A 27,710-nucleotide genomic window follows, 5' to 3' on the forward strand; every position below is an offset into this window, starting at 1 on the left:
TGTCATATTCTTCCTTTTGTTTTACTCTTTCTAGAACAATTCTAAAGTTGAGGTATAAAAGGAGCTCGTACAGACGCACAGGTCTGAAAAAAGTGGGGTTATATACAAGAAAAATGACTGACAGAGGTAGACAGAGGGATAAATACAAGGAAAAGAGGGGAGATACAAAGATACTAAAACAAAAAATCAAAAAAGGTTTTAACGCCTTGGTGCTGGGGAAAAGCCAGATCAGACTTGGGGAAATTTGTTGCATAAACTCTATATGCTACATTGACGCTTGTTTTTGCCCCAAGTGACGGCGGCCGTTACAAAGTGGTATCGTAAAGTCAGCCTTCAAAACGGGAGGTGGCCACTTTTGAAGTATTAAACAATGTCAGTGAGTCGGCGTTAACCCCTCGATGAAAAGCGGCGCTTCCTTTTCCGCAGCACCAAACAGTAAACCCCACTTTGCACCCAGTTATGTAACAAAATACCTAAATAAAATGATAGTTATTGTGAGTGTTACACAAAGCCAAATAAAACTGGCATTTTAACCAAACAAACATTTATAAAAGAAAATAAAAAATACTGAAACCTTACACAAACTGTACAGTGACATCCATTATAACAGGTAGAAAAGGGGGAGCATAATTTGGTGCGGTGAAAAGATTAAGATAAATGAACTGTGTTGAGTAAAACATACCAACGTACGGCCTCGAGATCTGCTCTGTAACACAAACGTCTCAAGTAAAATCTTCATAAGGCTTTCCCTTAACTATCAAAATCTTATTATTGACTTTAACGATGTATAAAATAGTTCCTAAGAATTGAAGTGTTGCAGGTTTGTCTTAAACATGAGTTAGAGCGACACCCGCTCAGCACTGCCTGTTTTTGGTAAAGAGGGGGAGAGAGAGAGGAGCCCTTTCCCAAATCGGCCATTCAAACGAAAAAACTTTATTTTTCTCCATAAACGTATTGGATAAAGAAGGGGGAAACGAGTTATCTTATGGAGTAGGTGCCCCGCTGACAATCAAATTACATGTGTGTGATATAATGGCACTACTCCGGCCGCCCATAATCCCCAAGAGATCCCACAAAAAACAAAAAAAAACAAAGAAAAAAGCCTTATCAAATCGAGGCGTGAAGACAGCACACAGAAAGACACGATACAAACATAATTGCCCCCTCTCCTCGAACTGAAAAAAGTGACAGCAGAGAGAGAAGCGTTATTACATTGCTGAATGTGGCATTTTTGGTTTACAACAGAAGGTTGTAGTGTGTTGTGGTTCGGATGGGAAGGAGATCGAACCCTGCCCACTTTGTCATTGGTGGAAGCACCCAGTGTTTTTAATGCTTACAAAGATCTGAGGGCACCACCAGTTCGACTATGACGTCCCCCAACACTGTACACATGCCCACGGACACACACACATCGTAGCTATACATGGTTTTTCCATTTTTGGTCTGACTGTAATAATTATACCCTTTTTATTTTTTATTAATAAAAATGAAGCTAAGAACGTAATGAAAAAACGATATCACATCTAGTCCTACATGCATGGAAGACTGTCACTTTCTAAATTCATGTCACATTTGTTCCAACAACACATCAGTGCCCCACAGTCTTCTTCGCGTTCACTCCTCTCCCCACATCACGGAGATGCTTTTTATTGAGCTCATTTTTGGTGGTGGCTGGTGCATTCTTGGTGAAACAGCATTAGAAAATCGCCTACAATCAAATAAACTAGTGGACAGAAAAGCATGAATCTACCGACACCCTCTATTTGTTAGAAACGAATAGCGCTATTACTGTAGTTACATCCACTCAAGCCGCTCGTGTCCTAATCCCTCCAAGTTTGGTTTGCACTGATCACCTGCTGTAGTTTGGAACCGTGATCCCCCCCCCCCTTCGACTACCCCTTTATATACTCTGGGACACACCCGTTTACGAGGATGCTAACTTTTGTGCTTGACACACTTCGCCCGCTACTAAAAACCATAGCAAATAATCTGTGTTTGTGTCACGTGGAAAGCAGTTTGCGCAAAGGTAGAAAGGTATACAGCAGTGTCTTGTGTCGCGATGGCAGAGGTGACGTCGGAAAGGAATGCGCTTTTGTTGACAACTACCGGGGTAGCACTTTGGTACGAGCAAGGTGAGCAGAGCCCCCTGGTGGTGGCGAGCTGTATCAAGAGTTTGGCTGTCAAACGCCAAGGCTTGGAGAGATACAGGCAGTCACACAGTTTTCCAAAGCAAAAGTGGAGAGGTCCCGTTGGAGAAGCTCTTTGTTCAAAAGGTTAACGTGCACATACGGATAATGTACAGACGTCTCAGGTTTGAAATTCCAAAAAGAAGTCCTTGAAAAGAAGAAATGACGGTTCGGCTTCAGCGTCCCGTTTTTGCTCCATACCACACTTATGTTTGAGCGTCTCACAGCACATTTCAGCACCACGATCCCACGCCGACCGCTTCGCTTTGTCCTGTCTTTACGTACGTCGTTGATGAGCGGAGTTTGAGAGTTCAGGCGGATGTGAAGTGAAGACGTTTGGAAGTCGGGCGGACCACAGTTGGAATGGAGAAATGGCGAACAGAGCCACAGTCAGTTGGAGGTGTCCGAGTGGTCGCTGCTGGGGGGACCAGGAGGAGAGGGGACTAAGGGAGTATTGGTGGTGTCCTGCCAGCTGTTAGCCTGCACCCAAACAGAGCAGAATGCACGTTTACAACATCATTATTTATATTGCAGATATACATAAATGAGTCTCCTATTAATCTCCAGGCTGGGTTAGGAATAGGGAAACATCTTGATCTGAAAATACTAAATTGTCAGTAAAGTCTCACCCAATTGTAGCCAGTATTTCCAATGTGAGGACTGAACCGGTGCTCACTAAATCAGATCTACATAATGACTGACTTATTAGACTATGACTAAAGCTTTACAAAGACATTCTTCAGAGAGATTACACTTCACTGTTTGGTTAAATGTGTAACTCAATCACAGCATGCCCGAAGCTAACCAAACTAATGCTTTGGTTGGTAAAAGTAGACGTCTGTGGTACAGGTACTTACCTGGTTAAATAAAGGTCAGTGTTGATTTAGTTAATTTCATCAAACAAAATATTAGGAAGGTCATAATTTTAGTCAAAGTCATATTTTGGCTGACTACAATCGGACTATAACTAAATAAAACATTTTTTATGAGACTAAAACTATGACTAAAATATCCAGATATTTTTGTCAACTAAATTCTGACTAAATAAAAGTGAAAAGTAGAGACTAAAATCATCCAAACTTCTGAAAGAGCCTCATATCATTCACTGACCAAACAGCAGCTATGTGCTCCTAAGTTATAAGTTAAGTTACACTTTATTCATCTCAGTAGAGAAATTTGTCTATTTGTTTTCTCCATCCTCAATGTCACTGGGCGACCTGTAGGAGCAGTGAGCTGCCAGCGTGGGCTGGTGCTCAGGGACCCGTCTCCATGATGTGGAGCCAGGCTGGTGGTCAAACACCTGCCTGGATAATTAACCTATTACACACATTTTTACCACTAACCTATGCAGACACGGGGAGAACATGCAAACTCCCACAGAAAGGCCCCGTCCAGGTGGGAATCAAACCCGGGACGTTCTAGCTGTGAGGCACGAGCACTAACTGCTGCGCCGCCGTGCTGTTCATGTGGGAGAAGCTCCATGAAGCTGAGGACCTTGATTAAATAGGATTATAAAAAATATTATCAATGCAAAGTTGACTAAATTTGTCTTAAATTAAACTAAAAATAGACTTAAATTGAGGAAAAATATTTGACTAAATCTCGACATTTTTCTCAAAAGCCTAAAGACTATAATATGTTGACAAAATGAACACTGAAGTCCACCACTAATTCATATTTTACGTTACCAACCACTAAACCACAGTGCTCCCCCGTTCAACATCAACCGTAACTAGATATAAATATAATGCATGTAAAGATATGCACATAAAAGGTCACAACTTACATCCAGGCGATGAGGGGTATAGAGGGCACTTCCTGACAGCTCTTCATAACCGGCCGTCAGGTGTGTAGCAGGGTGCAGGGTATCCACCTACCACAGGCCAAAATGAAAAGAATCATCATCAGAACAGTGTGATTAAAACGTTTTTCCTCACTGTAAATGACAAAAATAAACAGATTTATGTTGATTCACTAAAATCACACCAACACTTCAGCTACGTCTGATTCTACAGGATGACTATTAGGGACTGCGGGAGCTACGGCTGCACAATATACGTTTAGCACAATGCAAGAGCCACATCAGAGCTAGATCCCAAAACGCATAGGAACTTAAAGATGTGGAGCTTTATGCACGGGTTTCCAAATTTAGTTACATTTAAGCCTTGCTGTGGGCCTGAATTAGTAGATTTTAAAGTCTTTACAATATTATTTGAAAAAAAGATGTTTATTGCAGCAAAAGATTCAAGGCAGTTATCGATTATGTATTTCCTCATACGGTGCAGTCTTAGCAGGAACATAAGGGGAGCTAATCTCTAAATACAAATTGTGGATTTCAAGTGTTATTTCTTCGCAGTTTCAGACATATTCCAAAGTACAAAAACACAAGACAAGTGCACGTAAACATGGGTGGTCTTTGGGATCGAGGGGGTCGTAGGGGTCAAATGTAAAACGGGCTGGAACTAGGAAGGATTGAGTCTACGGGTGGGTGTCCGGGAGGCTGGGTGGCTTTGGGTTAGAGGCATTGAGGTCAACTGTGCAGCTGTTCCTCAGTGCATACTTGCGGCTGTAGAGAGGGGGCGATGTTGAGGGCCTCCCCATTGAGGGATCGCAGGCCAAGGTAGGTGTCCCCTGTGTGGGACAAACTGAACGACCCCGGTGACCCTGCGGGCAATATATAGCAAAGGAGGCGATCAGCTGCGAAAACCAAGCGCCGGGGTCAGACAATAACGTCACTTGTGGTCGTGAGAGTCACCGCTGGACATGAAGACAAACCAAAAAAGAACTAACAAATAGGACACGCATTTAAGAGTGAGAGAAAAAGATGCTTTACAGGCTTGTCCTGGTGAGATACTACTTTGCATTTAAACCTATAATAAAAAGTGACAAAAAAGGATGTTATTCACAGGTGACAAATCTTGAATTTATGACCGTGCCATTGTCTGCTCGTAATCGTGTCAGGGTACACTGGGCAGAACAGTCTGGCTGCAGCGGAGGACATGAGGTTACCCTTGTTGGAAGAGTAAAAGGCGGTACAAACCAAGGACAAGATCATTGGCGCACTTTTGTCAGTCAGCGCGCAATGCCGGACATGATTTGAAATTGTAACAGCGGTGAAATAACAGACATTACATCCAAACCAGTTCTGTTATGAGTCGGGCTGCACGATACAGGGGTTTGCCACATTATTGTTATCTTTAACAATATATAATCTATATATATACCATGGTTGGTATATATAGAATCTTTGAGGTCTTCCATGTGACTTAAAAAATGCATTGCTAAATCCTAACCCAATCACAATTTTCCTTGCGTACTTCCATTTGAGCCTGGTTAAGTATGATATCATTATCACATTAGTCAAGACCATTATCAACAATCTAAATGTCACTCCTTTTATTGTGCAGCCCTCGTTAGCAGCCTGAGTTATTCAACAACACTGCACATCGATAAAGGGGAACTGACCTGAGTTGGGTGTTGCAGGAGAGTTGGCCTGGCTGGCTTGTGCTGACACATTGGCAGCGTCTACTGCCGTTTTAACTGCGTAAAGGTTTGCTTCCTCCTGGAATTTACCAATGTTCTTCTTGTAGCGTATTCTCTTGTTGCCAAACCAATTAGAGACCTTAGGGGCAAATACAAGTCAGATTTTCAATAAAGCCTGATTTATGCATTCATCACCTCATATTTAGTTTCGTTCTGCACAGCTTTTTATGGTTTAGAGATTTAGAACAGCCGTAAAACTCAATTGGTGCGATGCACATTAGTGATTGTTACATAACAGCCAGAATTGTAATACATCCGGCATAGATCTGATGGTACCTCACCTGAGACACAGTGATTCCACACTTTTTGGCCAGTTCCTCCTTAGCCTCCTCACTGGGGTAAGGATTAGACAAGTGGGAGTAGAAATACTCGTTCAGCACCTCTGTGGCTTGTTTGTTAAAGTTGCGCCGCTTACGCCTGACACAGACACAAGAGATAATGAGTAGCATGCCTCAAATACTTATGTCTGACTCAACAATGGTCAAGAAAACTTCTGTTATCGACAGTAAGTCGTCTCTATCACCATCGGGACAAACCTGGCGTCGAGGAAGCGAGAGCGCAGGATCATGACGGCTTCACAGGTGCTCTGCTTGAGCTGCATCTGGATGGAGCTGAACTTGCGATGGATGATGGCCACCATTCGCTCGATTTCTTTTGGAGAGATGGGTCTTGTGCGAGACTGCTCTCTCAGCAGGTTCATTACATGGTTGGTGAATTCACTGCATGCCTGCAAAAAGCAAGGACGCAAAAAAGTTACAAATAAATGTGCAACGTGCTAATGTTTCCACTCAGTAGGGTCTTGCTTCTGCAGGACGGTACAACAAAGTTGCAAAAGTTCTCTGGCACCTGCTCGTATTTCTCCAGCTCAGAGTGGTAGATCTGGCGGATCTGTGCGAGCTTGGCTCTGTAGTCCGAGTGCTCAATGCTGCTGTCCGTGGGCGAGCCTCCAGCCGCCGCTGCAGCTGCGGCGGCTGCAGCTGAGCCTCCGCCCTTCTCTGGCCCCGACACGCCCTCTGCCAGCAGCATGTTGTCCAGCCTCATGATCTGCGGATCTGGGGGGTCCTCCTCCTGCACGCCTCGTATACTCAGCACTGGAACACAACCAGAAACAACAATTTAGTCATTAAAAACAAAGACGAAACACACTAGTTTGGAAGTAACTAACGGGTAAAGAAACGGATGAAGTGTGTTTTTTGTTATGTTATGTGTGGCAAAGAAAAATGCTTTATCACTGGCCAAATTCGACGATGTGCTGGCCTGTCAAAAGCCAGTCAAGTCGGTCCCCTGAGTCATTGTTTGAGCGGCTGGCTGAATTTTCAATGAGCCTGAACTTCCTCCACATCGACAGCAGAGGGCACTGTGGCCCCTCTGTGGCAGCCTGCCAAAGATAAGGGCATGAGGCATGGGACCAGTAATGGGAGTGCATGTGCTGTCACTATGAGCCCCAGTGGCCATAAGTATAGTTATCAGTGCAGCTCTCCACCACTGTATTATAGCAGAACCTCTGTCAGCCCGCAGCCATGCCCCCATCTCTCTCACACAACCCCGGCCAAAAACTCAGCATCACAAACAGCTGTCTTTTTATGACCGGAGGGGTAACTGAAATTAAATTAAACCGATTTTAAGAAAATAACCCGTGTGCATTAAACTGTGGATTTGCTTTAGAACACACGATTCACCATAATCTGCTATTGTCTATGGAAAAGGAGATCAGCGGTGGAGGTAATGATGTGCTATTACTGAGGCTTGCCTCAAGTTGTATTCCGTTTTTGTTGTGGAAAAAACAAATTGATTGTACAGAATTGAAAGGCTGAGTGAAAGTTTCCAGGCTGGGTCACAGTGGTTATGGCTGTAACAGATGAGCCATCTATAGAGCAGATGCATTTCAAAACCAAAACTAAAATCCTTTGTGTTTGTACTTTATATGTTCGTTTTTCTTGTAACATCTTACTCTTAATGTCTGATTGTGAGGAGAAGTTGGTGTTTTTAGTCCTCACAGATGACTAACCGCACTGTACAGACAACAGATGTGAACTAAATGAGGACAGAAATGTTTCCGAGGACAAAATAGAGTTGTTGTTTTTTTCCTTTTGATAAATGAGTCTGTTCCACCATTTTAAACCTCTTTTAGCAAAGTGTCCAACTTTCCCTCCATTGCCCCCTCCTGTTTTCTTGTTCCTTCTTGCCGTTTCTTTGGCTGTGCTTTGGTCTCCTCTGTCTGCGAGCACATTCCTGCTCTGCTGCTCCCCCATCTCAGGGCTCAGGAATGCAGCAGACCCAGCCGCCTGAACTAATGACCCTGATTCGCCCATCTCTTTCCCTCCTCTTTTTCTTTGCTTTGGGCCATTCACTTCAGCGCACGGGCAGATAACCTATAGCCCGTTCACCGATTCACTGATCACAGATATGATTCCTGTACCTGTTGAATAGAGCTCTCTAAAGCACTGAATGTGGGATCTGCTCATTAACCGAGTATCACAACTGTCTCAATTATTAAGACTCAAGAAATGATCCCCTCAACGCACAAGTCCAAACCTTTGCTCCAGTGGTTACCAAACTTTTCACAAAAGTACCATCAAAAAGACAACCAAGAGGAGGAAAAAGGCGGCCTGAAGAGGAGTCTGGATAATCACCTGAAAGCAGCCCGTACCACAGTTTGAGACACATTGCTTTAGTCTACTTCTTCTAGCCTGTTAGTCATCCACAGCGGTACATTTTAGAGGCGCAACATTAGTCATTTGACAGCATTATGCCTCCACTGTGGCACACCATTTACCTACAACATCTTTTCCGAGTTTAATACACTTGGCTGTGAACAGTAAAGTGGGCAACTGTGGCTCTTAAAGCTCCTCACCTCTCCCCGGCTCCTCCTCCCTTTTGCCCCCGCTGCTCATTATGGCCCCCAGCTGTAGCCTAATGCCCCTACATTCTCCTAATTACTCCAATTAAGCCGTGATTATCCACAATTGCTCTCAGGCACAGTCTAGTGGCCTTGTGGTGGTACAGCAGCTGTTAAAATGAGATCTAATAGCGCGGCGATTATGTTTAGCATCATCCCAGGTCAAATCGAGACTCTGGTTAGAGCGCCGCCATTTTGGAGGAATATTTAATTACGATTTTGGCAATTGCAATTACGTTTGCGGTTTGTATTCAGTTGTTTGGGTCCAGGGCCATAAGCATTTGAGAGAAGACTGAAAAACAAACTGCTCAACTAAGACTTTTCAGAGCATGTTTGTATAGTCTACACTAGTGGTTCCCAAACCACGGATCCGGGAACCCCTGGGGTACTTGAACACTTACCGGGGGTACTTCAGTTTAAACTGAATTTCAATATTACCTAGAATGTTTGACTTTGAGAGGTTTTGGCTACTAAATATGGAATAATCTAAGTTTAGTTAACCACTAAACATTGTGGCAGGATGTTCCAGATAAGGGGTACTCGGAGAATAAACGAACGACTCATGGGGTACGCAAGACAAAGAAGGTTATGGGAACCACATACACAACAGGGTTTGCAAGTTAACACATAAGACATCATACATTTTATATTATGATGCATCTTACAGAACATTGAACCTTCTTTGAGGTGTTGTTCAAGTACATAAAAGGGTGGCGCGTTTATGAGTTTTGTTTATGATTCAGGAAAGAACTTAAAGCAGTACTAAGTAACTAATGCCCCTAGAGGCCATCAGCGCCACTGCAGGTGTTGTAGCATGTTGCGATTTTTTTACTTATTGTCTGTGAGAGTAAATACTACACTGATAAAAAAGACAAAGGGAGAAAGGGATATTGTACATCCAATTACACAATGGACATAATTTTTTCACTCAAACTTGGCTGTAAATACTATTGAAGTGGTGCTAGCCCGCAGTTAGCTTTGCCCGTTAGCCTGTTAGCTTCTTCTTTGTGATTTCATTAGTGCGTATTGGTGGCTGCGACCCAGTGGCAGTTAAGTTGCAATTGTGATTTTCTGGCCTGAGACACCAGAGGGAGATGAAAGACCCCCAAATATTACCACTAAAACTTGTACTACCCATAGAGGGACTACAGAAAGGATTTATTAATCAAGCTACTTAGTACTGCTTTAAATTGCAGTTTCTTATCATTTTTATAAGTTGTATTGTAGCATATTATCCAACATCTGCATACGTGATTGTGAGTCCTAGGAATTCATACATTATTGCGATAACAGGCAATTTACACCCCTAGGTTATACTGTTGTGCGTTAAGGGTTTGTTAATGTCGATTGCCTAATTATTCTGCAGTCTTCACAATATACCAATTGCAACACATTTTTTATTTTTCAATCCCACTACTACTATTAATTGTCCACACCACGATGCAAGCTTCAATTTATCCACAGTAAGAAATCTCCGCCTGTAGATAGCGTTTATCCTGGGGAGTCTCCTCTTGCATTATCAGGAATACTAATGTAAAACAGCAAAGGGCCCTCAGCCTCTTGCTCCTTGGGCCGAAGAAATCACAGGATTTGGCGTGTTAGCACCGGAGCTGGGCCGCGTGGCATTGAGAGACGGAGCAGAGCGAGCAACACATACTATGAAATATTCAGGGTATCCAGCTGGGCTTTCGCTGCATACATAATCATTCTCATTTCAAGCTGAAATAGTGCGCGCGCGGTGCCCAGAGACAACGCAGGCACACACAAAAAAAAAAAAATGAAGCGGTGCAAGTGAGGGCGAGCCATCCTAACCAACAGAGCAGAGCTGTACATTAACTGCAATGCCTTCCGCACATAGGGATAGATAAGACTTAAACGCAGTCAGTATATCATTGCTCAGCTCATAGCACAAGCTTTATCCTTGTCTGTCTTTTTTCGCTCTCTCGCATCCCCCCCTTTTTTTTTTCACCCCCCCTCTCTCCGCTCCCCTCAACGCAGTGCCCCTTCCCCCCTCTCTCTATCCCTCTTCTCCTTCTCCCTCTTTTCAGCGCACCCCCAACGCCGCCACCGCCACCACTCCTCTGTTCTCCATTTCAGTCGAGTTCTCCATGTGAGCGGCAATTTCTCATGCTGTCAGGCCCCCCTCTTCCTCTCCTCTCTGTAGACAGACAGGATTAGCATTTTAATTGCATCAGCTCCCTTGGGTATTCTCAGCCTTTCACTGGGGGGAGAGAGAGAAAGAGGCGGAAAAAGGTAAGGAGAGAAAGAGGGTGGAAGGAGAGCCAAGGAGAATTGGAAAAAAAAAAGGGAAAAAAAAGGGAGTCACAAGAGAAGATATGCAGGAGAGAGAGAGAGAGAGGGGCTACGGGAATATACAGACTTGCCAGAAGAGAGACGCAGCCAAACACTGTAAAGATAGCGCTATGGAAACATCACTTTTTCCCTTTCATTACAGACAGGGAGTTCAGATAAAGAAACTGGGCCCCTGTTAAAAAAAACGGAAAAAAAAAAACCTTTCACAATAAAACATACGCCACATGGAGATGCAAATGGAGTGAACAAAACAAGCAAAAAATTCAAACCCACCTCCTGAGACACAATAGGTAAACCAGTGTGAACACGCTCAAATTATAAATGTTTTTTTTTGTGGTGGAGTGTGCCTTGGCAGCAAAAGCAGAAATTTGCCTGGGCCAGAAACACCTACTTTCATTGTTTTAAATTTAAAAGCTACGAGAAGGAGAACAAGGCGTACGCGACACTGATTAAATATGATTACGTAAGTTGTTTTGAGATTAATTCAGTTTCAATAGAGACAACTTTTTTTTGGGAGCATAATGAAACTCTTTGAGTAACGTCCTTTGAAGATTTTAAGTTGCAACTTTGTGATTGAATTTGGACTGTTTTGAAGATTAGGATCGGGTTCACTGCACATTTTTAAACATATAACATCTGAGTAAAGATTAAAAGTTGATCAGCTGTAGAATTTTTTTTAGAGTGCATTAAGCCAGACAATGTTATTGCTTGAAAAGGATAAATAATTGCAGCCTTTGTGATTGGCCATGTATCAGTTATTAAAACAAACGCGTGTTATAAATAATTGACAATATTGTAAGTTCATAAAAGAGTCAGACTGCCTCTAAACTAGGTCCATATATTTGACATTCATGAAGCCTGTGAGTGACTTTAACATGCTGGTGAAATATGGCAGGCAAAAGGAAGATGAATCAAATGTTGCCTTGGGCGTCCAATATTCAAACTGGACAGCTGGCATTAAAAATGAATAATTTCCCCAATGGGCTTTTAGCCAAATAAATTTCAGAAGGCGGATTCCTTCTGACAATAGCGGATATAAACAGGTTTCCCCATTTCTTTTCTCTCGTGTTTTTTTTTTGGTTTTTTACAAGCCCTATTTTGTGGAGTACAGTCAACTTAATGAGCCCGATCCATATGTTCATTGCTACTTTAAGAAGCTCACGCTAATCAGCATCTGTTTAGGTAGTTGAACGGAGGAGTCCTGTTGCACACACAGCCCCCCCCCCTCTCCCCGCAGAGGGAGAGAGAGAAAGAGAGAGAGAAAAGAGGGGGTAGGAAGAGAGAAAGAGGGATAGGCATTTGGGGTAAGCACTGTGCGCTCGGATTAAAGGTGCAAATTAAAGGAAGAACTCGCACCTTGGGCAAACACAACACATCATTAATCAGGACTTAATTAACTAAAGAGGGGGGGACTCAGGGGCTCGAGTGGAGACAAGGACCCCCCCTTTACCACAGTCCCGCACCAAACATACACCCCGATTTAACGACCGATGAATCAATTTGAGTTGTCACGACGCCTGCTCAAACATGAGACTACACAGGCGAGATATTTTTGACAAGATTATCATTTTCAGCAACAAAATACTGAGCCAGAGGAACTACACATAAAATATTTACTTTTTGATAACGATCTCGCATCTCAAAGCGGTTGGGCTTTTCGTTTCTTACTTTTTCCAAGTGAACAGTGCTTTGTATAGACTTTTTTTGGAGTTGGAATCTCTGCCACATGCACTTCCTGGCACATGATTTGGCATTTATCCAGACTTCTTGGAACCATCACAAAGAAGTAAAGCTTGTAGACTTCCATGATAAGCTTCTGTATGACATTAGTCAAATTCCTTTAATTGTAGTGAGCGCAGAAAGTGGGACTGTTAAAGTAGGTCCCGGAAAACAACTTTGTAAACCAGCTGCTTAAATCGAGACGGCGACGCATTCGTGAAACAACATGCACCTGTGCCCGGACCTATAAAACACACGCCGCGTGTAGTTCCGCAAAACATGGAAAAATTGAAATGTCACAGGAGGAAGACGAGGATGACGAAGAGCACCTAAGCAGGAGGCTTGTTACAGCGCGGCTCGGATCTTCCCCCAGTCAAGTCTCATCAGGCCAGCTGCCTCCTGCGCTCATTAGCACAGACTCTTAAGGAGCTCCTAAAGACTTTGTGAAAAATGAACGCTCATTTGAGAGGTCGTTAATTTGCACTGTTATGCAAATTAGGTGGCAATTAAGCGATAGATCAGAAGAGCAGTGCCCATTTATAACAAGTGAACAAGCATTATGACACAGTCAGATGGTGCCAGAGAAACCAGGGTACACAGAGGGGCACGGTGGTACCTGGTCCTTGGTGGCCAACGTAATCACTGACCTGAAGGGGCTGCTGGTCAGGAAGACATTCGGGAGGTCTCATGATAAAGGATAAAGATCGATTACATAATTGCAGTACATAATAAATGAATAAGCAATAGAATCTTTTAACGTGTTTTGTGACATTTAGCGTGTCATATCATTATTAGAGCATGAAAGGCAGTTTGGCGCTCCAGAGAGTTTTGAGGCTATTTACAGCCACAGCTGATAGCACCAGCATTGATGTTTCAATCTGTGTATTAATGTCACAGGGCGAAAAATACAAACACAGTCTGGGACAACAATGCGCGCCAATGGAGAGGGGTGGAAGGCACCTATCAATTGTAATTAATCCTTAATTAGTCAGGATTAGGCGCGAGGCCCCGGCATTCTCCACCCACCATCAAAATAATGCAATCCAGCTGAGACCGCATTTACATATCTTTAATTAGAAAGACACAGGCCTCCTTTAAGAGCAAAGAATCAAAACATGGCACAGATCGTCCTGCTGAGAGGGAGGGCAGATGAGATGAAAGGTGAGAGTTCGCCCTGTGGGTGATCCTGGGCCTGCACTGATAATAAAAGGTCACTGTGTGTTTGCCGCCGACCTCCATCATGGATACAAAGTCAGCCAAAGACGGTCACAGACGATACTTTAAACCATTTTAACAAACTGACACTTAAATTGGGTGGAGAAATTGTCCCATCTTAAAATATACGCAAGCTTTTCACCTGTCAATATCCACATGTCAGCATCCTTCAGGAATAATACCACATGGGGAAATCAGTTGGCCACACACTATTAGTCCTGTGCTGGAGGTTGGGGTGCACGGCGAGATGGGGGTGGAAGTGGAGAGGGGGTTGTCTGTCAGGGCCAGGGGTCTGTGTGATATTAGCCGTCTGCCAATCTGGCTTGGGGAATGGACACCGAGTAATTACTCCTGCTCTTACTGCCTCATCAATCTCCCTGTATCACTCCTGCACCCCCCAACACACACTCACTATCTCTCCCCCGTCTCTTCTGCAGCGGAGAGGAAAAAAACATTGAGTGGCATGACAGCACAAAACACAGCCCTGAAAAGTCAATGAGATAATCCAGCATCGCAGCCACAAACTGTAATAAACAGATTAGATTAGCATAAAAACCAAGACAAACAAGACAAACAATGCCACTCTATTAATGTATACTAAGTCCTAATATGTGATTTATGACTATGTGAATTTCCATACTTTGCAAATTTGCCTGTGATAAATTACCTTTTTTGGTTTCCTAAAACCCAACAATGGTGAGCATTGTAGCCTTAAGTAAAGAACCATTTTCTGCAAATGCCACTGTTTTACATTATACGTATGTGATCTAGTGGAAGGTTCTGCCAGGAAATAAAATACTGACAGTATTTCCTGTATTTTTAGAGTACATTCAAAAAGGCATTTGATCTCTTATTTACATTATGATATTTCTTGGGGGCCAGAGGTTCTGTGCTGGAGGGCCGGATTTGGCCCCTGGGCCTGACACATTGCTTATCCATGACCTGGTGAGAAGTACCAGGGGCCACAATATATCGGCAAATGATGAACTTCATTAGAAGACAAAATGTACTGTATCTCCAGAAGGCACAATACTAGGGCCCGACCCATATGGATTTCTGGGGTCCGATACACATATGAAGGGAGTTGGCATGGCGATAACCGATATATAGGCTGATATTTTAAGTAATTTAAATTGATGTTTTTACCTTTAAACATTTATTACTATAGTAAAAGGTTTCAATCATACCCACAGTATGTCGTGAATGAATAAAGACTACAGTGTAGCGCTTTGAAAAACTTGGTAATACAGGCGTGTAAAGTCACTATAGGAATATATCTAATGAAGGTCGACAGATGTGGGTTTTTCTGAGGCCGATACTGATTTGCACCGCTGATATTTTTAAAAATGTCTTGTTTATAATCCTGTGTATGAAGCTTCTAAATGTGTCAGTGTTGAACTGTGACAGCAGGGGGCGCTGTATATTCATGTAGGTTCTTCAGAGGGAGCTTGTTTAAGACAAAAATCAGTAGATTCCAAAACAAAAACGTTAAGTTATACGCAAAAGTCTACAACACAAAACACGTAAAATAGGTGAGGAAAACTGGTGAGCGATTTTCACCGCGATATTTCTCCGCTCCCCTGAGGCCGAGGAAGTTGTGGGACGGCCCAAAAAACGGGAAGTTTCTATCACTTTCAGTTCCAGAGATATCGGCTGAAAGCCAATATTGAAAATCCCCAATTATCAGGCCCTACACAATGTCACAAAATCACTGAAGTCTATGATTGACATTTACACATTTAGTCAGAAATGTGCAAAAGTTATTTTTAGTTAAGAGTTTCTTATTTTGTTATATTACTAGCTTTGTCTTGTTAAGTCAAAACTGATTTAGCATCTGTTTTGACACAACTTGATGAAACAACAAATTGCCTCTCACAGCCCAAACCGGAACAGGAGTAATATTTACAAGTTTCCTGGTGGTTCCTGAGACCAAGCTAAAAAGATGTACTTGGCCAATACAAATGAGAGATAAAAACAGCTGGATTTGCTCAAAGAAACTGTCTTTTATAGAAATATATCAACAATTGTGCTACATTCTGAAGGCTAATTGCAGTTGAGGTACCAAACATATTGTAAACCTGGTATTGCATTGGTTAATAACGGTGTACCTGGCCCTGTGTGTTTGCCACTCAACTGTAAATGCTTAGCTGTCAGCGCTAATAAAGCTTATAAAAGTGTAAACAGATAATTGATGTTTGGATAATTCGGAAAGGTTAACTTTGATCTCGGCTGTGAATAAACACGTCACGGATATGCGGGGAAATAACAGTCTTCATTTGGTGTTGTTTATCACACACTATAATTGAGGTAACATGTAACTGATGCCAATTGGTGCCTTTTCTTGTTGTAGTGCAAACACCAGGACGCAGCCAAGAGGTTGTTTGTGTAATTTTTCCCAATTACAGCAACATGAAGGTCGTCTAAAATGGGGAAGATGCCGCTGTATTACTCAATATTAGCTTACTTTGACTAAATGCATTGACCATCGCACAATCCTGTATTAAGTTTACGGAGTTGGGAGCATAATGCTATTCATCCATCTTGTCAGAGCTGTAATAGGACGTGATGATAGCCTGTCAGTGAGATCGTTGCCAACATACAAGCTGTATTGGCGCCTACTCCGGTGCCCATTGTGAGAATCGGTCTAGTTGTTCTGCTGTATTTTTGTTTCATTTAATTTCAAATGCCACGAGCAAAGCATTATCACACTCTATGATAGACTTTTAAAAGAAGTGTAGCACGTACTCTCGCCGCGGTTTGAAAGGAATTGGAATGACAACGCGGCCCAGACTGATTTAAGTATAGCATATTGAGGACAAGAACACAAGTAACTCTCAGCATATGTGGACAAAGGATACTGAATTTTCACTGGCACTAATTAACACTTGATTGGGGACATTGTGGGGCGTTTTTAGGTTTACTGAAGACTGGTTTACCAAAACAAAACAAAAAGTCAGCATACAAAGCTTCTTGGAAATTGTTTTGGTCATTTGCAATTGTTTCCAGCAAAATCATTTATATCTGGGGACAAATAAAGATAATGTTTATGATCTTTTCAGTCCTACATATTCCACATTTCTTTTATTTTTTGACGGCTTTCTTCCTAGTAGTGCAATTTGATTTGTCCTATTTAAGTATATGTGTGGACATCTGTGGGCAAAACACTGTGCATCCAATTATGAAGCATGTACATCAATTTCATGAACTTGTAACCCAGTTTTCTAGTATTTTTGTGATAGTGACCCTGAAAAGTGACCCTGCAAGTTGTGAAACGTGCACATAAACCCGTCCTGTTGAAGAAATGGGACGCTGCAAACATGTGAAGTAAGTTAGGAATTGAGTTTGGACCTAAAGTGACATGCATAAGGGCCTTTAAGACATGTATGACGGAAACGGTGGTCAGCTGTCCGACAAGGTGCTAGCTGTTTAAGGTTAGCCTTTTTACCAACTAATCTGCATAATCCTGTAGTTGTTTATCAGACAGCTTATCAAGATGACTGGCAAGTGACAAGGTGTGAACTCGCTCAGGTTTAACTAAAGGGATAAAGGAGGCGGGGATTTAAACCCCTGTACCGTCTCTGAAAACATACACAAGCTAAAGTTAGGCACTGCTGAAGGTGATAAAAAGCCGCCCGACTGACTGATCTATACTGCTTCTATAAAAAGGCGAGATGACATGTCCGAAAACATGGACAGAACTGTATGAAAAACTTTTTTGTGTGCAGCTGCAAATGACTTGTGGGAGATTTTTTTTTGGCGTAAGCTGTCCCACTGCACCAACCGCTATTTTTACTGCAAATACTCAGGAGACGCGGGGAGAACAGAACTGCCTCTCAACTTTGATCGTCCCTCGTTGCGCTCAAAAGTACTTAAGGTCTGTTTTGGAGTTAATAAAACATTAATGTAATTTCGAGCAGATGGAAATCATGTTTAGCGCCAGCGCTGAGGACAACACAGGCCTTGTTTGTAAAATTGAAGAAGAAGGAGGGAGGGAGGGAGTGAGGGGGGGGTATACTGGCATTTCTGAAGAACATTTCCTTTACAATGAAAACAATCTAACCAACTGCAGCACTCAGAGGAATCTACCTCCCCATCCCCCACACAGCCCTGCTCCTCACCCTCCCTCCCCCCCTCCCAGAACCATTACATTACCATATCAAAGCCCCGAGTTCAGAGCAAGTCTTCTCTTTCAAGAATGGGAGCGAGGCACGGAGCGGAGGGAGAAGGGGGGGGGGGTTTGGAGCGGGGAGAGAGGACACGAAGTAGAGACCCAAGCAAGACTTTGGGCTTTTATCCTTTTTGCAATGTGCAGTGTGTATTTGGGGAACAGTGCAGGCGCTGGTGAATGTTTATTAGTGGAAGATACTACAAGACTACTGATCGGGTCGTGTCGATGCTGCGCTGATTCGCATTCCAGTGGGACAGAAGGGGCCTACAGGGGGTCTGAGGGAGCTCCTCTGAAATGCCTAAGCAGGTACACGCTGCAGATGGCCAGTGCAGTACAATCAGATAGCTCTATATCCCCCACCGGGCTGTACAATATGAAGGGGGGGGGGGGGGGGGGGGGGGATTTTGATTTGTGACTTTGGTTTGGAAATCTAGATTCAGTTCAAAAGACATTTTAAAACATGAGTAAAGTAAAAAAAAAAAAAAAAAAAACACCATGAGGACAAGAAGATATTCACTGTTTGCAAGGAGTACAGTAACTGCCAAATAGTTGCGACCTATAGTATTGCAAATTTTGTTGTGCTTCGTTAACCCAACCTCAAACCGTGCCATTTTTCAAGCGCGCCTCCCCACTGTACAGAGTATGGACATTTTCTCTGGTTTGCTGGGAGACTAAATGTGAAAATCAAAGTGAATGGCATTAGGGTAAATAAGACCACTGGTTGCCTGGGAAACAGTGTACCCTGCCCCACTCACTCAAGCCTAGCCTTTACTTTTCTCCAATCACTGGAGAGCTATAATACATTATTGACAGAGGGCCACAACAACAGGCAGGCAGTGCAGCATTTTCAAATTGTGTTTGAACAAGACGGGCTTGGTATTAGAGGAGATACACAGGGCTGGTGATTGAGAGAACGCGCAATGTACCGACGAACACAAGGCTAAAAGAGAGACTTGCACAAGCGCGAGGACTCAAAAGGCTGCCCCATTCCCACTACCATAACCATCAATCTGCCAACCGTCCCGCGCCTCCTTTGAAATACTCCGCGTTCTGGCAGAAAGCTGACTGGAATAACTAACAAGGAGGCAAATAAGACGCTTGTTTACCCTGAATTATTTAACGAGTGGAGGCAAGCGATTGAATAAAAGAAATGCAGCATGGCTTTTGTTTTTGTCCAATATACTGAAGTGACACCACTACTTTACAACACAAAGCAGCAGCCACTCTGGATCGCAAGGGACGCAGGTAAAGACTGCCTATAGAGCTGCAGCTGCTGTAAATCCAATATGATTTACAGTGTGTAACAACTTGTAGCTTCTGCCTCAAGTTTCAAACGACCAGATCTGCTAAAATTAGTTTCACGTGGACAGTGTAAAATCTGGACAGTGGGCATTCATAGTTTTTTTTGTAGTTTGCCAACAACAACAAGAAACACTTACCATTTCCAGTAATGAAATCTCTTCTTTGGGGCAACAATGCAACCCATTTCTTTGCTAAGTTTCCAATCTGTGTCTAGTGCAAACCACAAAAGGACCAAGTGCAGTGTGAACTCACCAGTCTTCTCTTTGATCTCGCAGAGTACACTGAAGAGGGCTGGCTTCATCCTGTGACAGTTCAAGGCATGCTTCCTGTAAAAGAAATGGAGGAATGAGAAGAGCAGAGACAGAGAAGGATTACAATATAGAAGGCACTTTCTTAAGTCTAAGTCCTCTCATAGAGCAATGTGGTAGTGTGGATGGAAGCAACTCGGGGTGAATGATATGGCAGAACTGTTATGTCACCATTTTCTAAGTCACCACAGGCTTTACAGTCTTAAAGAGATCACTACAGGTATCTGGTAGGGACAGTCCATGCTAATGAACACAGATGAGATGCATGTAATCATCCGCTAATTTCAATTTGTTGTCCTGCATTCGCACTCGCAGTCGCACTCTGCTTTGCAAGTTTACAGCACTAGGTATTCCCACATGATCTCGCATCCTGGCGCGAACCAGGCCCGACACGGTTTCACTTCTTAGAACATACATCACAGGAACAGGGTGGTATTATAGCCTGTAGAGTTCACTCTTCACTGTGATTGGTTGGATGCAAAATGTTTTCAGATGCATTAAAATCATCTTCAAACTGTAAATTTAAAGTAAGTTCCAGATCCTATAAGAGTAGGAAAAGCAGTTTATCCATCGTTAATGAGGAGCGGGGAGAGCAAGACCACCACCACAGAACATCCAGGACTAATATGGACAATTGTTGTGGATTGGACAGGATTAAAATGGATCTTTTTTTGACCGAATGCGAACACATCTGAGCAAGGAGTGTTGAGAAAACTAACTTGTGTTGATGCTACGCTACTTGGGCTTTTTTCTGTTTTGTTGGCTTTCAGCTCCTAAGGCTACACGTAAACAACCTGTCAGTCACTACTGTAACAGGAATATAATGGCAGTATTACGTTTACTGTCCCCTTTTAGGTGATTGGATGCATTTTTTAGCATAATTAGCCGCAGTTGTTCACAATGTTCCTCTGAACAAGCAATAATAGTTGAAAACAATGCCATCCAAAAATATCTGACTAGTTTTTGAAGTTTCATACTTTGAGAAGAGGACCAGCAATGTTTATAAACCCAACTCCAAAATGTTCCGGTTGCCCTAAGTTTAATGTAAATGTTTTACTTATATGAAAAGTTTACATATGATTGAAAAATCGCTATTCACCTTATTCCGCCCCGCCCACTTTTGCCACTTTTTGCGTCGTCTCGGCGCCTCTTTTTCCTGACACTTCCGGTCGGGCGCGAAGCCCGTTCATTTTAACGGAGAACGAGGGAAAATATTCTCTGCTCAAATCTGATGTTTAGTCGATTGATTTGTGTAAAATGTCCGATGTTCATTTGCACCAACATGTCAACACTGCACCGTTTCTCCGTGCGGCCTGAAAACGGCTTTGTTTTCGTGTAGTGACTGATTTTATGCGGACTTCTCCAGCCCCATGTTAACACATAGGAGAAAAGGGGCGGGCACAATTCATGGCGGCGCCCACGCGAACGTCCGGAATAAGGTGAATAGTAATGAATGTTTAGCTATACGTTTGTTAACGTGACGTCACGACTTCCACTTCCAGGTACTAGCAGACCGGCAAATATGTGAGAAAAAAAACATTAAAAACTCTTAAAAAAACAAGCATCAATATTTCTGAAACTCAACGGAGAGTTATTGAACCTACTGATTTCTCAGACTCATTAGCCAAAAAATGCCGCATCTAATATTTACTAAAGTCACAACTTCCGGGGCTAACGTTGCTGCTCGTTAGCATTTATCGCCGCTAACCCGGAAGTACTGATTTTGGTCAACATTACTCTTATAGCAGTAGGTACAGCATTTTTAGCTAATGGGCCTGATAATAAGTATGTTCAGTAACTCTCTGTTGAGTTTCAAAAATATTGATTGTGGTATTAGAGTTTTTTGTAGTGTCTCGGGACCTGGAAGTAGACCTGTGACGTCACCACTTAACAAATGTATAGGCTTTTTTTTTTTTAAGTCCTGGGCAGGAGTTATTTCACTTTTTAATCTGTTTTACCTGAAGCTACTTCCAACTCAATTGTTTAGCGTTACTATGGAAACAGCTGGAGTGGAGTGATACAGAACGTGATTTAACTGTTTTTAACTGTTGCCGGACTAGGTGTACATTATCACTTTTAACGGGACACCCTCCGGCCAATCTGATTAGAGTATTCACCCGGACCATGGTATAACATCGTATAAACAAGTTACTAAACTTTCCAAACCCTTTCAGAGCAGCCAGGCCCGAAACAAAACGTCTTTGCTCAGGCAGTAGCGGCTAGTATCCCTCATTCTCCTGTGATGACCTGCCAAAAGCTGCTGCTGTCATAATGATGCTTTGCACTATGGGACAGGTAATGATGCCAAACCTCAAGGTCATCATTACTGGGCACCACATTCCACAGCTAATACATGCTAATTTAATTTATTCCCCTCTAGTAGAAACATTCTCTCCCCTCAAGTAACTGCTGTGCCTGTTGAGGGGGATTAGGTTGTCATGTTAATTTGATAAGAAACATCCAGTTTATTGCTTTATTCAAATAATGAAAAAATATATCTGGCAACACAGAATAAAAATAGAGTAGGATACTTGAGGGATACTGTCACATGTCATTAGTTATGTTAAGTCATGTTCATATTCACAAAGCATTTGTTTTTTGTTTGAGCGAATGAGCCGGAGCATACGAGATCCGGTGCTGAATTCTTTGCTGAAAGTTGATTAGCAGTTCCTCCTCACAGCAAAGCCCCCCCTCTGTGGGGTTGTCTGATCCACCTCAGTGCAAGTCCAGCTTCAGAGCATATGGTAACAGAGAGACAAGACGGAGCAGAAAGGTGTCCAGGGGTTCCACTCATGTTCTGGAAATGAAGTATCTTACAACATCCCAGTTTATTTTTGTGTGTGTGTGTGTGTGTAGAAGACTCCAGGATCAGAGCGAGGGAGGGTGAACTACAAAACTGCATCTTGTTTTCTGAATTGTCAGCAGTACAGTAGACCTTGAAAGTGTCAAGTGTTTCATAACTCAAAACTCTAGTAACTTTCCAAGGGGCATTAGCCCACTGTTGACAATGACATTAATCTCATTATGTAACGACACATGCACATGGGATTCAGTATAACTTGTTAGTGTAATTGATACGTTAAATCAAGGGTGGGAGAGCTTACTCGGTGAAGTGGCGGGCTGCATTTTTTTCCTAGGTAAAAGGTGGAGGGCCGAGCCTCTTGTCGTGACTCAAAAATCAAGCACCAGCACCATGTACAAAATACCATGGCACTTAACAGAGTCGTGCGTCCCCCCCTATGAAGTAACTGACCGTATTTCGCAATATTTGGAGTAGGACTGAACGATATTGAAGTAACTTGCGATATGGCTGTGCAATTGCAATATTGCGATAACAATATGATTGCGATATTTCACTAAACCATTTCAACACGATACGTTCCATTCTAATTAAACACAAATTGTAACTAGCTTTTCAGCAAATTGTGTCTAAAACAGACCACATCAAGACAAAAAAAGGGTCGATCTCAATCAGGTTTTAAACTTTAATGATGTTGCGATATATTGTGGCTTCTTGCAATATCGCATCGCCCAATATAGATACAGACAGCATCGCGTCATAGAAGGGGGCGTGGCTTTGTCAAGGGGGAAAATAGAATCTCTTGGGAAACACAATTTTTCACTCATTTTAGCCATTTTCTGGTGGAATATAAACTTATTTATCACACATAAAGAAGGTCAAGTGTAAATCGGGCCCATATAGATATTTTCTCACAGCAGATTGTTCAGTAGAAGTGGAAAAAAAGGCAGTCGTAGCTAGCGTTAGCTAACCATTAGCATCAGCTCGATTCTAACATGCATATATGAGATATTTATGGGCTGTTGAACCACTTTGCTCCTCTCCATGTCTTTGTATCTTTATTTAGCAGAAAACTACATTCATATTTCAGCATTTGTTGCAAAGTAGTTTTTGAATAATTAGAGAAAGTTTGGATTGTTTTCCCCTTTAACCGTTTTCAAATATGACCATATATGGGCGATTCCAAAGATGCCGTCTGTATCTATCGCGATACGATATTTCCTACGATATATTGTGCAGCCCTAATTTGGAGTGTGTACCATATGGATTGTGCTTTGATCTATATTATGTGCAGTAATTCTCAAAATCATCTATGCTGGCGGCCCCTGGGTTTGTCGTTGCTTCCCCTGCTGTAAAAGTTGTACAGATTTCCCTGATCACACACACACACATACGCAAGAAAAACAAAAAACTCACGTTAGTTTTGACTGTGGCATAAAATTGTCCAGAAAACGAGTTGGTGCAACATTAAGACATAATTAAGAGATCAAAGTTGGGCTGAGAATGTAATATCCAGTGTTCATAGGCTGCCAGTGTAGCATCATCCCTCCCCCTCACCACCATCTCATTAATAGAAACTCGATTTGCGGACAGCTGCACTCGCGTACACATTATAGGAGAATTGATTGCACCCAGCACACAATGAAAAGGATGAACACCAGGGAGGGAGGGAGTGAAAGAGGAGTGAATTAATTAAGAGAACCAGGTGGTCAAATGTTGGGTGGAAAATCACTAGCTAATGACACATCACACTGTGGCCGCAGTCTTGCGCTGGACAGTTGTCTATTGTTGAAATACTGACGCTTCATCCCAAACTGACCTTATGCTCTGTGAGCCACATGGCAAATGAGTGCAGGTCATTTGCACACCGCGGCGCAAACTACGTAATAATTATTCGCAGAAATGTCCTCTAACGCAAAGGCTGAGGTTCAAGTCATGAGTGATTGTCGTCGTCACAAACACCAGTGATGAAAGTGAACACGAAGCAGGAGTTCACCATAACATCTGAATTCGTACAACTCATGATTTGAATAACAAAGAGCGGCGTTATTGACACTTATGGAAGAATACGCACTGATTTACCTATGGCACTGATGTCAATAAGCTGCACTGGGTTATTCATTTTCTCCACTACTACTACTACTAAACCTATAACATGCAGTCTTAATATTAAAAACATTATTGTGCACAGTCAGAAAGCAAAAAGTTAAAGCACGTTAAATGTTGTGACTTTGGTCTATTTGCACACACTACAAAGTGAAGTGGTTCAATGTTCAAAACTTTTTTTTCTCAAACAAAACAGTTGAAGCTATAATTCAGAAGAACTTTGGCAAATATGAAGCCATGTGAACTAACAAAGAGTCTTTTACAAAGTGCACTGTTATGTTGCACTTCAGGTTGTTCACTCAACATTCTGGTTTCACAAGGAAATGCAAGGATCAAGTATATAATAATAATAATACAAACACAATGAAGCATAACCATGCGTGAACCGAGGATGTAGAAAAATACAACTCGCATAACCATGGCACTTTACCCCTTGCTTTCTGTCGTAAGTAGAAAATGGCTCTTCTTACCTGGCCTGCGCTTCGTCCAGGCTTTCGTCCGTGATAGCCATTATTTGCTGTAGGATATCTCCAATGTCTTGCTGAGGCTGCCCAAGAGCCTGTTTTCTGACCGCGTCAGGGTCGCCGACATCGGCTTGTGCTAGTCCACTGAGTCCGGTCAATCCCGACAGCATTCTGGTCGGGTCATCCATACTTTCAAAGAAAACTCGCCGTTTTCCTCAGTCGAAGAAAAAAAACGCAAATAGCTAGCTTGTGTGCTAGCCAGCAAAGTATTTTGTACCACCAATCATACAAGACTAGCTAATCACGTTTCCTCGCAAATATAGGCGACAAAACGAAGAAAATAGCTATAGTAAAACCAATCGTGTTAAGTCTTTACATTCGCCTGTGATTACCTTATCAGAGCAACCAGGCTAATGCAAGCTAACACCGAGCAGGAGCGGCTAGGCTGGGTGAGTAGCTCTAGCCCAGCAGTAGAAAGGCAGCAGCAGGGACGCACATGCACGGACTGTGAAAGCTCGCCAACAGCGCCGCGCACATTTTCAGAAACAAATTGAAGACAGAAAACGCTGTCGATAAATACACTCCTGTAATAGCACGAGAAGACACGAATCGTGTAAAAAATAACGAGTTTTCGGGCCGCTTAGCCCCAACAAAGACGCTCCTACCAAAACAGACTACGGTTTGCCATTGTTGTTGATGTCGCGGGAGTATGTGGGATGTACTGAGCTGCGTTGACCATTGAACTCATCGCAGCACAGAGCGCAGGTCTGCGGGTGGGTGGACCATCAAGATGACTGGGCCTTTAGTAACAATATTCAGCCTCCTCCTAAATAAAATATAAAGACACTTATAAGACACTTATAGCAGTTAGATATACATAATCCTAGTTTATTTTCCAATATCACCACAACATCAGGTGAGCCCCTCCTGCACTGCTTTTATTGGTAACACCTCCCTGCGTCACCAGTTCTTTCTTTCATAGTAATAGCTACCAGTGGGCTTTTTAATATTGCAATGTTTTAAATTGTTATTGTCAGCTACTTGTTTATGTTTTTGATGTTACACAAATACAAGTTTATAACTAACAGAAGCATACAGTGGCCTGGATTAGTTAACTCTCATTACAGACACTAATGATCTGATGCTTAAACTAACTTGGCCCATGGTATTATAAAGTCATTAGTTTGTAATCCCTTTATGGCACCACTAACATAGATAATGTCATGAGATGGCAATAAAGTTTACCTCATTCATTGACTCATACAAGGTGTGAGACCATGTTTCACAATTTATTTATTATATCAAGCAAGACTGCCATAGCCTTTAAATATTCACTTGTTCAGATGTGATACTGCTACTGGAATTAAAATGTGAAAAGCCTATTCAAATAAATGAATTATCTGGTCTAGAATCCAGATCCCTCTTAAAGGAGAGACGTTTGGCCCTATGTTGTGCTCTCAATCCCTTATGAATGAAACATCCCATCAGTTTTCAGTATGAAAATGTTGACAGCACAGATTGAAAACAAGTGTCCTTGTTTTTTGCAAACTGGGCAATTCTGCAGTAGTTTATCACTCAGATCGGAGAGACAGCTTTCCAAGACGAATGGCTGGATGGATGGATGTGGAGGAGAGCTGCAGCCCAGCGTTCCTGCACTGAGGAGAGATGATGGGTGTGCATGAGGGAGTAGGACCAAACTGGCACTGGTTTATGCTGACTCTCCTCACATCCATCTACAACAATCTGGAGCTAATCAATCTAAAGTTAGGGACAACAGGAATAAAGTGTAGCTACAGTAAACCCAAACAGTAATTGTTCCCTGCATGTCTATAAAAGGGTCTGTAGTTGTTAGCGAGGGTCATATATTTCCCACTCCTACCCTTTTTATTGCTGCAAACACATCAAATAAATAAGCCATTTGCATGACACCAAGCCAAATGCATCAATTTCTGTCAACAGGGCACACTGTGGCACATGTAAAAGCCATTAAAGGCAGCCCTTTCTTATACAATTTAATGCAAACCTGCTTGTTTCCTCAAGGGCATTATAAAGTCAAGAGTTCTTCCTAAAAGTGAAACGGTCTAACATTGGTTTAGAAAACTTCTTAAAAGGCTTCCATTGTCAGTGATTCATTTAAGGCTCATCTCTGTGAAAGTTCTTTTCATTTGGATGCGCGGGCTGCCCTCCTCTCACCTCACGAGCATCAAGCCTCATTTTCATCTAAATAAGAATCGATCTCTCCTGCTGGGCTCCATCCTCCCTTTGCTCACAACTCGCATGGTCATAACCCCACTTGTCTCCCCTTTGCTGGTCCCTGTAGCCTCTAGCCACTGCCTTGAATGAAACAAGAAAAAATATCCAACCTGGAAAGCATGGCGGGACAGTAAATTAACAGTGTATCGCCAACACACACTGATTTGTTAATTAATTTCTTCTCAGGCTAATTCAGGTTTGGTCATTTTCAGTTTGACTTATTACTCTAAAGCTTCTTACAAGAGTCAAATCAATATTTTGTTTCCCCCCCATTTTTACTGCAATCCCCACACGCATGCCTCTCACTTTATATTTACCTGGTTATTAAGTAGCCCTACAAAACTAGAGGTTGTAATGTAATACTGACACTGACATGATCACACGCAGCTGTAAAACACCAGGGGGAACAAATGGTGTCTTAATACATATGAGTG

The 27,710-nt window shown here is 42.5% G+C and overlaps 1 protein-coding gene across 2 annotated transcripts; it reads right to left on the reverse strand.

Annotated features, from left to right (window-relative positions):
* On the reverse strand, positions 1–25,754 carry pbx4 (pre-B-cell leukemia transcription factor 4). Of its 2 annotated transcripts, XM_079564192.1 has the most exons (9): positions 25,030–25,754; positions 19,598–19,671; positions 6,576–6,820; positions 6,266–6,456; positions 6,011–6,146; positions 5,652–5,808; positions 4,747–4,850; positions 3,973–4,059; positions 1–2,666 (listed from the first exon to the last, which is right to left on the reverse strand). In XM_079564192.1, the coding sequence occupies exons 1-9, from the start codon at positions 25,209–25,211 to the stop codon at positions 2,577–2,579; spliced, it is 1,266 nt and encodes a 421-aa protein (XP_079420318.1). In that variant the 5' UTR covers positions 25,212–25,754; the 3' UTR covers positions 1–2,576. The 2 variants fall into 2 exon arrangements, with proteins under 2 accessions (XP_079420318.1, XP_079420317.1); XM_079564191.1 differs by lacking the exon at positions 4,747–4,850 and having other exon boundaries at positions 30–2,666; positions 25,030–25,752.
* Between the last annotated feature and the right edge of the window lie 1,956 nt (positions 25,755–27,710).

This window comes from Gobius niger, assembly GCF_951799975.1.
Source record: "Gobius niger genome assembly, chromosome: 10".
NCBI classification, from domain to species: domain Eukaryota; kingdom Metazoa; phylum Chordata; class Actinopteri; order Gobiiformes; family Gobiidae; genus Gobius; species Gobius niger.

Bases quoted from the DNA above. Each gene is read 5' to 3' on its own strand.
- pbx4 (XM_079564192.1), bottom strand. From the start codon at position 25,211: ATGGATGACCCGACCAGAATGCTGTCGGGATTGACCGGACTCAGTGGA. The intron at 4,851-5,651 runs GTCAGTTCCCCT...TATTGCCCGCAG, and splicing joins TCCTGCAACACCCAACTCAG to GGTCACCGGGGTCGTTCAGT. The intron at 4,060-4,746 runs GTATGCACTGAG...GGCCTGTGGTAG, and splicing joins CCCCCTCTCTACAGCCGCAA to GTGGATACCCTGCACCCTGC.